The sequence below is a fragment of the Myotis brandtii genome, unplaced genomic scaffold, assembly GCF_000412655.1.
Source record: "Myotis brandtii unplaced genomic scaffold, ASM41265v1 scaffold125, whole genome shotgun sequence".
In the NCBI taxonomy this organism is placed as follows: domain Eukaryota; kingdom Metazoa; phylum Chordata; class Mammalia; order Chiroptera; family Vespertilionidae; genus Myotis; species Myotis brandtii.
In genome coordinates, this window is record NW_005354385.1 from 15,721,822 (window position 1) to 15,735,437 (window position 13,616).

A 13,616-nucleotide genomic window follows, 5' to 3' on the forward strand; every position below is an offset into this window, starting at 1 on the left:
GTTAGTGGATATATCACAGGCTTCAGTACTTGAGGAGTGCAAGATTACACATACTCAGTGAGTGCAGTCTCTTTTATCTATAACCTGACTATCACTATGTGACTTCATCCTTTGATCACCAAATAAACTGTCCCTAACTTCTTCTTAGATCTTCTTTCAAGGAGAAACTAGTTTGCACTTGAATACATCCAACCCCACCTTTAACTGCTATTTTTCAGATTTGCATGTGCTTTTCTCCCTCCTTATAATACATTAACATAAGAATAGAGACACATTGTGCATTAAGAGTGGGCCCTCACAGCCAATCTCTCAATTGCATGTACTTCACTAATCCACTTTAACAAACTCCAATGTCTTATTTGCTCTTACTTTTGCAGTTCCAAGAATGTACACATTATTCAGTGTCCTCCTGATCATGTCAATATTTCATATTCTCTTAAAAATCTTTATATAGTTCCTCGATTCACTGAACTAATAAATTTCATTTCTAGTAACTAATTCTAATATCTCTATCTTCTTCAATAAAATACATTATGTAATGCTGACCTCCTTCCCACCTTTCTTGTAAATTTCTTATTAAAAAAGCATATATTATAACACATCTTTCTTTTCCAATTAATATTGCATGCAATATTCCTGGGATGGATATACTTTGTTATCTGCATGTTGTAATATTGTTTAAGGCATACCCTCCTTTTTAGTTTTTTTTTTTAATCTAATCTAGTTCTACTGAAGATTAGTTTAACATTTGTATTTAGTTTTCTTTACCTTTTATATGGTCTAACGTTATTCCAAAGCAGAAAATTGGGGTTATTTTTAGAGAAATGCTTTTGATGACATCAAAGCCCTTTTACTGACTCCACCTGAGAGATCAAGAACCAATTTTCCTGGAAGTATTTCTGAATTAATGTTTGTCTAGTTAATCTGGTCTACACTTCAAGTCATCTGCCTATTTGTTTCAGCTCCCTGATCTACCTACTCATATACTCATGAATCTTTTTGTCTTTCATTTATTGAGTGCTATAGGCACTGAGTGTTTGGTGCTAGTAATACACCAATAAAAGATGACATTCTTGTCCTCAAGGAGTTTATAATCCTACGAAAAAGAGTTTACTCAAATTCTGAAGCTTTTCTAGTTTTTCTCCACTAATTTGATATTTTATTACCAGGATTAGGCCTAAAAGGGCAGTTGGACATCCCTCGAGGGTCCCAGATTGGAGAGGGTACAGGCTGGGCTGAGGGACACACACACTCCCCGTGCACAAATTTCATGCACCAGGCCTCTAGTATTTATATATTTGCAAATCTCTTTAATATCTGGCTTAATAGAAAACAGTAGGAATCTCAAATTTGTGTCTTCATCTAATCTATTGAAAATATGTCATTTTGGTTGAAGTGTATGAATAAAATCTGTCCACACATAGATATATAGTCAGAAAATAGAGGAGCATTTTGATAGCCTTTCCAGGTAATTCTGAATGTTCTTTTTTGATGCCTCACCAAAATTGACAAAGCGTAGTTTTGTAAAGGTTAGTTGCAGTGTTGAATCTGAAACCACATCTTATGCTCTGTTCTATGTCCAATTTCCTTTTGTATGCAGACCCCTGTTTGTGTCTGTTTAACTTGAGTTTCATTGCCATTTCAGTATCATTTGCCCATTAGAAGACATTGGACATACTGAAGCCAACCTTCATTACCAATAAATCAGAGTTTCTCATTAAGAGCTAATGAGCTCTTATATTGTCCCTCTGATTATTACCCTGCTCTGTGTGAAAAGGAAAACATTTCATCTTTTTTATTCCCTTTCCCAATCCTACCTTTTAGGGCATTTGTTCTTTTAAGGAACAGTAGTGAGATGAGCTGGCACAGCTTCAACCTTGCTTCCTTTTACTCTCTGGTGAGAGGAAGAGGCGGTATTGTTTTTTAGGTTAATTGGAGAGTTGCCTCTTAACTGATTTAGTGATAAGATTGAATTTCTGCTCTACCATTTGTTGCCCAGACAGTAGTGCATATGCTATTATGTCTCTCCATGCCTCAGTTTCCTCATCTCTAAATGATGATAATACCTGAACTGTTCGTTTATATCCAGGATTGAGTTAGAAAATAAATGCAAAGCACTCAGCATACTGCCTTGGCATTTACCAAGTGCTCAGTGCATGGTAGTCATGATCGGGGAAATCAGTGGTTCCCTCAGGGACTTTGTGCCCTCGACTCTTATAGATTTCATCCCCACTTGCTGGCTTTCCATGAATGAAGAGGAGAAAATAAATTCTTCCAAATATGTAAAGACTCATCTCTGTTTTTGTTTTTGGAAGAAGCAGTGATGGATAGCAATGAATTGAAATTTAAGGGAAGAGAAACATAGTATTTCATGAGTATAACAATGGAAAATGAATCAGCCAGAAATGTAATATACTCTTTTCAGCTATGGAGTTGGGTAGTGGGGAAAGAATAAACCTCACTAATTAATCTATAATTAATCAATAGATGTATGAAACAACTGTATAAATTAATTAAGTAGCAAGCTACAGTAATATCCTCAGAAAGATAAGAAAAAATATTGAACTCTTTAAAAAAACATTATTTTTATAAAAATAATAGCCATAAAAATCAACAATAGCACTTGAAACTTATTGATATAAAGTAATAAGTTTCATTGCACAATTGTTAGAGAAAATGAAGCAGTGTTAACATACACAAACAAAACACCAAAAAATTAAAACATCTGAAAGTAAAGTTGAGGAAATATCTCAGAAAGTAGAAGGAAGATAGTAAAATCAGGATAAGATAATTAGATAATAATTTAGTATTTTCAAACCTCTAATAGATAAGAGTTCTAGAAATAGAGAATGGGGAAAATGGAAGCAAAGACATTGTCAAAAAAATGCTAAGAGAAAACTCCCAAAAAATGAAGGACTTAAGTTGTCAGAATTGCCCTAACAATTAGGAATTTAGTTGAAGAATGGAAATTGCTGAAGCCTAGGTCAGTTATCACTAGTTTCCCTGCTTTCTACCTCACAAAATTTTGTTGTTAATCTCACATCTATATGTATGCAAGCCTAAGCGACCGTTACTACCGAACAACCAGAATGACTGGTCGACCACTTGCTATGATGCTCACTGACCACCAGGGGGCAGAAGCTCAATACAGGAGCTGCCCCCTGATGGTCAGTGTGTTCCCACAGCAGGAGCGCTGTTCAGCCAGAAGCCGGGCTCACAGCTGGCAAATGCAGCTGCAGCAGCAGGAGCCTCTCCCGCCTCCGTGGCAGCGCTCGGCAGGCACTATGGGGCTAGGATGAGCGGCAACAGAGCAACGAAAATAATTTTATGGTTGGGTCACAACATGAGGAACTGTATTTAAAGGGCCAGAAGGTTGAGAATCACTGTTCTAAATTGAAGGATCCCTGGTTATTTACAGACATTTTAATGAGTTATCAAATCATTGGTTTCAAAAAGTAATGATAGCCATAGTACAATACTCAATACAATAGTGAGTACTTAATATTCACATAAGATATGACTATAGGATCATAAGGAGATATACAATGGGACAGAGGGAAGGCAGGAGTGGGTGGGTGGGAAGAGATTAACCAAAGAATGAATATGCATATATGCATAGCCCATGGACACAGACAATAGTGTGGTGAAGGCCTGGGGTGGGGTGGGGAGTGCAGGCTAGAGTGGCCAATGGGAGGATAAAGGGACATCTGTAATACTTTCAACAATAAAGTTTATAAAATATTTTTTAAATTGAGACAGAGGAAGGAATAAAGTAAGCATGGGATTGAGAAGTCACCTGTTTTGTAAATTTTGGGTAGACTCATACCAGTAAATAACACCCTTGTATTGCTGGGAAAGTTAGATTCTTGAAGAGTTTCTACTGGATTCTGCCTTCTTCCAGTTATGACTTGCAAAAAAAAACAAAAACAAAACACACACACACACAAAAAAAAAACACACACACAAAAAAAACAACCAAACCCACATTTCTCTTGGAGTAAATGAGTAAAGCCAGTGACAGTTCTGTTAAAGAATTTACATATGGAATTAGCAGACTTTCCCAATGAGCAACCACATCAAGGGAGTATGCCACTGTTGTGCAGGTTTCATAAACCTGTTTTATGGATCCTATTACAAATCTGGCTTGGTCTGAGAAATAACAATTACAATAATTGATGTGGTTACATATCCATTGCTACCTATGCTTTTACTATGCATTATCTCATTTAATACAGCAGCAAAAACTAGCATGTGTCAGTCTCATTTAATACTCAAAGCAGCTCCTTGTGTAAGTACTATCTTTTCCTGCCATGTTAACAGACAAGGAAATAAGTCTAAACAAGTGCTAAGACTTCCCAACGGTAACACAGCTAATAAATGTTGAAGTCAGTATTGAAGCCCAGTTGTGTCTGTTTCAAGATCCCATATTCTCAAAAGCCTTATTCTTATATACTACTATCTTCTGAAAGAAAACTATGACAATGCAAAATACTTATGCTATTACTATTAATTTGAGAATAATGTTCTGATAATGAAGGCTCTGACACATTAGTATAGATTTCCAAAAGAGTGTGTGGTGTCTTTTCCTAAAATGCTAGAAAATAGGCTGGGTGATCAATATTAATTATAGTAGCTAATGTTAATGAATATCATTATGTTGCAGACACCGTGCAAAGCAATTTTACATACAACAACCACAGGAGGAAGATGATTATATTTTCATTTTATCATTTTAGAAACAGACCACGAGACTTCAAATTTTCATTCAATAAAAGATGTATCCAGAATTTAAGCCTGAATTGTTTTTGAAATGAAAGTCACCCTTTTTCCATTATGCCACCACCAGAAGGCATACACTCTTCAAAATCACCTGTGCAGGACATCTTTGAAGAAAACTTGAATTAATCAGAGCTTCAAATTATTCTTGCATAGGAAGACTCAATATTGTAAGGATGCCAATTCTCCCTAAATTAAGCGCTAAATTTAATGAAATTGCAATCAATATTCCAACTGGAGGGCAGAAACAGGTCAAAGAGGTGATAGCTATAGGGGAGCAGTTTTCAGCTCAGTATAAGAAAGCATCTTCTATGAGTTAGAATTATCCAGAATTGGAACAGAATGTGAAATAGTTAACCTTTTGTGACCATAAGGATTCCAATGGAGGATAAATTGACCACCTGTTGAGGGATGCTCAAACGGCATTAGAACACTATCATTTCTTAAGAGTCCATTTTCCAGGCACTGTTCTATCCACTTTCACCTTTTATCTCATTCAATTTTTATACACTCCTTATTTTATAGGCATGAAATATGGTTGATAGTGGGTGAGAGCACAGATTGTGTCATCACATGGATGGGGATGTGAATCACAACTCTGCTCCTTATTAGCTACAAAACTGGGAGAAAGGTCTTTAACTCCTTAGGTGTCAGTTTCTTAGTGTGCAAAATGCAGATAGCAAGACCCACCTCTATTCTTGTAGAATTAAAATAATAATATTGCCAGAGCATTGGCACATCACTGAAAACTTTCATTATTAGCAAGTGTGGATTATTATTAGTATTGATAAGGAGAAACTAAAACTTGGATTAAGTAATGAGCAAATATTCAATTGAAGCAGATTATCCTTAACATTCTCACTTCAAGATCCTATGAATTTGTGGAATTATAACTATTCCCAGTCCTACAATTTTACAAAAATAATGATATAAAGAAATTAGAAAGATGTTATGCAAAATCCATGCATTTCAGCTAAATTTAATGGTACATGTTTAAATGAACTAATTTAGCATTTTAAAATATGTTAAACGAAATGAAAAAAAAACGTAAGGAATTTAAAATCAGGCAATTCATCAGGTGGTCAATCTATTTTAGATCAAAGTTTCCTAAGGGAATGGAGAAATATATTTTTTAAAGTTGGAGGAAATAATTCTTAAACATCAATGCTTTTGATGAGTGGTTAGGGAGTAGCTATTTTTCCTTTGACTCTTGGTGGGATGAATAGGAATCTCTATAAACGCAGACCTGAAGACAAATCACTATGTCTCCACTGGGAATGCTTCAGAACCAAGGCTGCTAGAAGGAGATAGATAAATGCAGTCTGAAGAGAGGGGTTTTAACCACATTGTGAAACAAGTAATATACAATACCTTATAACCAAGTTAGAATACACCAGTGGCAGACTTTTCCAGGACCCTAATGTTTAGTGGGCATTATTAAACTTTCATTTTCGATGTGTTTTCCCCATTGAACCTGGATATACGTATGGTTTATTTAACATGGGTTGAAACTGATATATCACCTGAGAGACTTGGCAAGCTGAACAAGAGAGCATGATATAACCTGTCTTCATCCAATAAGAAGGAAATAAGGGAAAGATATTAACAGCTAATATCTGCTATGGCTGGAGGACCAGACTATGACAATTTTCCTAACATGGACAATTTCCTGGGCAAAGATAAATAAGCAACAGGCATGATGAGGACAGATGCCAAAAGCAATTTCAAGTTAAATTTTGACAAGTCTGAAGGATGAAATTAGACAGTAGTCAATACTATGACTAGCAACAGAAAACCAAACAAATAGCAGGTATGGCAGTATTTTGACAACAACTAGGTTTACTTTAAACATCTCTATTGAGGTATAGTAGGCATACAATAAATTGCATACATTTAAAGTATAAATTTTGATGTATATTTACAATGATGAAACCATCTCCACAATCATGATAGAGAATATATATAAAATTTTAGAGGCCCGGTGCACGAAATTTGTGCGTGTGTGTGTGTGTGTGTGTGTGTGTGTGTGTCCCTCAGCCAAGCCTGCACCCTCTCCTATTCGGGACCCCTCCACCCAGGATTGGGCCTAAATGGGCAGTTGGACATCCCTCTCACAATCCAGAACTGCTGGCTCCCAAACGCTCTCCTGCCTGCCTGCCTGATTGCCCCTAACCGCTTCTGCCTGCCAGCCTGATCACCCCCTAACCACTCCCCTGCCAGCCTGATCAATGCCTAACTGCTCCCCTGCTGGCCCAATTGCCCTTAACTGTCCTCCCTTGCAGGCCTGGTTGCCCCCAACTGCCCTCCCCTGCAGGCCTGATCCCCCCTAACTGTCCTCCCCTGATGGCCTGATCGCCCACAACTGCCTTCCCCTGCAGGCCATCTTGTGGCCATATGGGGGCAGCCATCTTTGACCACATGGGGGTGGCCATCTTGTGTGTTTGGATTAATGGTCAATTTGCATACTGGTTGTGACTAATTAGCATATCTGGGCTAATTAGCATATCCCTCTCTTATTATATAGGATCATCCCTGAAGGTTTCCTTCTGACCCTTTAGCAATCCTATATTCTCTTTCCCATCTATACTGCCCAGAAACCTGTCTTACTGTCTTAGCAATGTACTGATCTGATTTCTGTTATTATAGATTAGTTTGTGTTTTCTAGAGTTTTATGTACATAGAATCAAACAATGTGACCTCTTAGAAATCTGGCTTATTTCACTCAGCATAATTATTTTGATTGTCAAACATATTACTGCATGTATCAGTAGATCTTTCTTTTTTAATGCTGAGTAGTATTCTATTATTTGACTATACCACAATTATTTTATCTATTCACCTGTTGCCTGAGATTTTGTTTTTGTACAGTTTGTGCCATCATAATAAACTGCTACAAATATTAAGGTGTGTGACTTCAGAGACATTAGCTTCCCTGTTTCAAGGGTCAGTAACCAGGAGTGGAATCTCTAAATTTTGTTGGGTAATAGGTATATGTTTATCTTTAAGAAACTGCCAAACTCTTTTACATTTTATAGCAAACCTTCAACTTACTGCAGTTTACTTTCATATAACACTAGAGGCTGGATGCACGAAATTTGTGCAAGGGGCTTGGCCCTCGCAATCTGGCTTCGTAGGGAAGGTTGTCTAGAAGGATGTCCAGAAGGTCGTTCTGCTGTCCAGTCTAATTAGCATATTATGCTTTTATTATTATAGATTATTCCACTTCACATATAGGATAAGAACCTAATCCCAGTATATGTCAATTTCTTCCCTCTGGTATTAATGCTTTTCGGGTGACACATTTTACTTTTACATAGGTTTTAAACTCTATTGTTTATATTTTAATTTTTTTGTTTAAAAGGCCAATTATTATGTAAAGAGATATTTAAAGTCTAATGAGAAAATAATCTTATGTATTACCCAGTGCCGTTTGTACCTTTGTGTAGGTCCATATTTCCATCTGGACTAATTTTCTTTCTGCCTGAAGAACTTTCTTTAACATTTCTTCAGGAAGTGAATTTCTATCCCTTTTAAATGTCTGAAAAAATCTAATTTCATCTTATTTTTGAAAGGCCCAGGATACTGGGTTGACAATTGTTTTCTTTAGTACTTTAAAAGAAAGCGTTTAGTCTAGGGCTAACTATTCCCCACTACTGAGCAAGCGTGTCCGAATTCTAAAACCAATTGTCTCTGAATTATGAGGTGTTCTGCTCTGCTGAAGGTAACAGGGAGTCCTAGACCAAAAGGTACTGCTTATCTAAAAGTCTCAGGTATATGTTCCCCAGCTTTATAGGGTTTCGTCGTATGCCGGTACTGATCAGTATTCTGCTGGAAACTCAAGGGCAACAGTGTGCAGATCTCCAAGAATTTTCCCTCCGTGTAGCTCTCCTCTCTTTTATTCTGTCATGTGAACTCTAGCTGCCTTTGTCTCCCCGGAAACTTAGCTTCCTTCAACTTCGGGAGTCGGCAGGACACCCCCGCTCAGGGCTCCCTCCCTGTGCCATGTCCTGGAAATTCTTTCAAGGCAGCAAACTAGGGCTCACCTTGTTTGTTTCCTGTCGGTCAGTAATCATCATCCTTGGTGAAAAAAAAATGGTTTTATATATTTTGACCCACTTTTTGTTTCTTTTGTGTTTTTGTTGTGTTTTTTTTTTCAGACAAAGAGGGTAAAACTCACTCTTGTTAGTTTGTGTTTGTTATAAATGAATGTTATAACTGCTATTTGCAAAGTGATTTACACATGCTACTTTCCAGGGAATGGAGTGAGAGAAGAGTTCCAATCATCCCCTGAGCACTATAGCGTATAACAATTAGAACTTGATATTTAGATCAGTTAATTTAGATATGTCAACAACCAGAGCAAGGTGTGGTGAAATCAGATCTTCTGTTTATCTATGATCTGTTCCAAAGAATTCCTTAAACTGTGTTACCTTGAATGCAAATGTGACATAGACAAACGACAAGAAAGTAACTTGCATTAATTTTTAAAGTGGAAAAACAGATTGAGTTGATTGAGCCACTTGTGAGTTCTTCAACTACCTATTGATCAGTTCAGTCGAAGGACCTTTTTTTCTGGATTCTAACCTTTCTCATCACTTACCCCGAGATCTCTCTGAAATGCCTCTCACTGTCTGCCCCGGATGTGTTATACATTTCTTGATAATCTACTTGGGTTTTTGTTAGGCCTGTTCCCTAGATGCTCCACGGACTCTGTGATTCTCCATCTCTCCTGCCCACACACCTGAGTTAGTGTTTCCAGGCCAAGGGTGAATGAAATAGTGAATAAAGTTACAATATATTAAGTACTATCTATCTGTCATTGAAGCCTTCTATATTTTTTTGTTATAAACAAAGAGAATCGATGTAAAATAAAATTAATCTTCACAAACATTCTAGCACATAGAGTTCCTCAAATATATTTGGCTTATAGTTCTCTGTGTGTGTGTGTGTGTGCGTGTGTGTGTGTGTGTGTGTTTTAAGCAACATAAACTATTGTCAGTGCGTCCATTCTCATTGCAAGTAAAACATTTCACAATGCCTGTGCAGCAGAAAACCTCTCCCAAATGCACTTGTTACTGATTCCATTTGACAAGTGGCTGCTTCTCGATAATTACTGTACAAACCATTACTTCCAAAATAAATTAAACTCTCATCACTTTCTCCTGCTCTTTTACATTCATTAAAATGTATCTTGTAAAATAGGTGGCTGCACCTGCAGAAGCCTTTATTAAAAGATTGTGTTTTTGTATATATTTTGTCTTTGAGAGCTGTGTGTAGTTCATCTGCAATAAAAGTCCAGAGACTTTAATGGGGTAGGGGAGGGGTGGAGCTAAACCCTAAATTCAAAGGGAATTTTTAATTCATTTATTTTTAGTCATCTTTGAATTTATTTGATAAATATATACATGCTCTCCTTCTAAGGCCAATTTCAGTACCTAAAGAATCAGTTTCTCTGTGAGACATACAATGGTTTACATTCTATTGATTTTCATTAAGTAGATGATCTGCTCATATCTGAGATATGGCCTATCGTACATGGGGCATAAAGGGAACCGAAATATGGCAAAACTGGACTGATTTTTGGTTTTGAAACCTGATCATAAATCATGTTTGTGATGATTAGAATTTGTTTTATTATCAGTGAGCCAAGTGGAACATATTTTCAATTTCCTTTAGTTTTTAAAGGTTTTTGGATGGCCTCCAACTGAGAACCACATTGCAGAGTAGATATCTAATGGTGATATTGTTTATCTGTGTAGTAATAAGCTTCTTTTGTCTTTCAGCTTTTATTGATAATAAATGTACATTTTTAAAGAAACTGATGATAAAAAATACACATTTCTGGTCACTAAATTTTTTTTTCAAATTCTCTGTTTACTATTCCCAAGTAATTCAAACATTTTTGTATTATTTTGACATTGATCCATTGATTGGCACTTGATATGATTGATAAACTGGGACCTTCATTTAACAAACATTTACTGCGTCCAGAGGAGTTCTTGGTATTGCCCTAGGTGCTGTATTAGAGATGCCATTTTTAACTTCTATCTTGATTTTAAGGTACCCAGCAAGTTAAAAGTGCAATATCTTCAGAGAATTATTATAGCTGTTTCTTCTATTTCTTATCTCTCACTGTAATTAACTCTCAATAATATAAGTATGACATTTAATGGCAGCTTCCGGGATTGACCATACATGTTATAGAAAATATTAGATGTGTTTTCTAAAAGTTACTTGAGGGGACTGTCTTTGTTTTTAGCAATGTCCCAAATTTTCTCACCTTATTCTGTAAATAACCTTGCCTCCAGAGATTTTAGAATTACTGCCATAAGACCCCAAAGCAAACAATTATTCTCCGAGACAGTTCTGATATGAGATATAATGTCTCAAAAGATTCTCTGACAAATAGCCAAGCCAATGTGACAGTGTAAAATGAAGCACTTGGAGAAAAGCCTAGATTTTTCTTTCTTTTTAAAAATGAAACCCCTTTTCTGCACAAAATTATTATTATAAGGTAAGACATTTATATTTTCTTTGATAAACTACCTGGCAATAATTATTTGTGAGTCCCAAGATAGCCCCGGGTTATTTCATTTCCCTCACCTTAAACATAGAGAAAATGCTCAGAAATATTTATCAGTTTATTCAAATGGTCACCCTATAATGTATAGACCTAATGCCGGAACTCAGAATTTCTGACCTCTGAGATGATCAGGTATTGGAAATTAATGTTGATATTCTTCACTTTTCTTCCATAAATAATGTCAGTATCCATTAATTTCTATCCATAACTTTTCTTTTCTTTTTATATTCTCCATCTGTTCTTTTTCACTTATCTTTATTTTTCATGCTATATATTGTATCTAGGGTGATTCTTACCTATCTATTTCATGATAACTCCTATCCATTTTATCTCAGTAATCAAACTAAAATAATTTTCCCATTCAAAACACAAATGGCATGCAATTTCTAAATTCTTGTTATATTATTTGGAAAGGAGTATTGTTGATCTTATGTTTTCTCCCTCCACAGTACAACTTACAGTCTAGAATATATAAGAAATTCTAAATTTCTGACCTAAAAAAATGAAGGTGGTCATTGAGAAGTTAACTAATTCAAATCCAACTGGGGGGGGGGGGGGGGGGGGGGATTAAAAGAAATTTGTAAGTCATATTTATGTTGGTTAAATCATATTGAAAATATAAGAACAGAGAACAATAAATGAATTAAATCCGTTCTATTGGGAATAATTAATCTTATAATTATGTTTTGCAAATGATTTTATAAGGCAGACTTTTGGACTGTCCTAATTTTTAGTTATTTCAAACTAAAAATCTCCTCTTTGTAATGTCTTCCCATAGGCCCAGGTACTTTCTATTGAAGCAATGTGAAAGATATGCTATGCAATTGCCATTGAAATTGATATGAATAGGTGTTATATCTATATATTTTTTTCCTTTATACTGAACAACTTTTGTTCCTTCCACAAGGGCAAGGACCATTTTTCAGGCCCTCTTCCATCGTTATGGCCTCTGATGAGTGACTTGGGCTTGTCAGTTTTCTGATAATATGGTGCCCATTTCTTCCGTGATGGTGTAGATGTTGCAGAATGTAGATAATTACATTTTATAGCTAATACAAAATATTTCCTCAAATACAGTATAAAAGTTTGTTGTCTCATAAAAAATTATGGTGAATGAAATGAACCATTTTTTAATAAACTCAGTTTTCCCCACTATTTTTTAAATCAGAGAATGCAGCTTATATTGGTGAGTTATCAACAAAAAAACAGAAAGACTGTGTGCCCACTTTCAGTTACCCTCTATTCCTCTAGGATCTCAAATTTCTCCACCTGGGAAGGGAATAGTAATTTTTTGTTTTGTTTTCCAAAGCCCAAGTCTTTCCTTCCCCATGTAACCTAACTTAGAAATTCAAGAGCAGTTATTTTCTTACCCCCAGCAATGCCTGTTGCAGCTACATCGTAACAACTACAGATGAAGGGATACGGGGGACGCAGTTACATGAGTAAGAAAAGTGATGCACAGGAAAACAGAAATAAAAGCCTATCAAAGGTCCTTTTATCCTGTTTCAATGGCTGCTTCCTTCTTTATTGGTTGCATTTCTCTTTATGCTGAATCAGGCCCTTCTAAATGAGATTGGGGATTTCCACTGCCAGCTATGGACCCAGCCCCATGGGCATGAGATGAGCTAGTCCAAAGGTGGGCACGTTCCTGACCCATGAAAGCCTATAGTGATGGGTCAGGCATATTTTGCTACCTCTCTACATAGTTGCTGTTTTTTCATCCAGTTCAAGAACTGCCATTTCTGGAGCAGTAATGAGAAACGTGATAGGAATGCCGAACTTGATGTCAAACTCATATTTGTGTAGGTCATGGGTGAACCAGCTTTTTCCAAACCACCTGGTACTTTCCGTGTTAGACTGCAGTTGGAACCAATCTTTGTCTGCATTCTTGTTGTTCTTCACATATGGAACGAGAGACTGATATTCATCTTCGAATTGCTCACCTACAACTCCAGATCTCAATATCCAGGACCAGGATCTTAGACATGGTACTACGATGGCCTTGTCTGCCATCTTAGACTTGGTTTTATTTTGTTTTTTAAACCTCACCCAATGATATGTTTTTGTTGACTTTTTTAAAGAGAGAGAAAGGTGCGGTAGGGAGGAGAAAGAGAGAGAAACATTGATATAAGAGAGAAACATCCATTGATCAGCTGCCCCACCCTTATGTGCCTGACCGGTTCGAACCCACAGCCTTTTGGTGTATGGGGCAATACTCCAACCAACTGAGCGCCTGGCCAGGGCTGGACTTCATTTT

At 36.5% G+C, this 13,616-nt stretch overlaps 1 protein-coding gene across 1 annotated transcript; it reads right to left on the reverse strand.

The window, feature by feature from the left end:
* Window positions 1–13,057: 13,057 nt before the first annotated feature.
* On the reverse strand, window positions 13,058–13,372 carry LOC102241798 (ubiquitin-fold modifier-conjugating enzyme 1). The gene has a single exon (XM_005859409.1). It carries the CDS (start codon window positions 13,370–13,372, stop codon window positions 13,058–13,060), a length of 315 nt encoding a protein of 104 aa, XP_005859471.1.
* Between the last annotated feature and the right edge of the window lie 244 nt (window positions 13,373–13,616).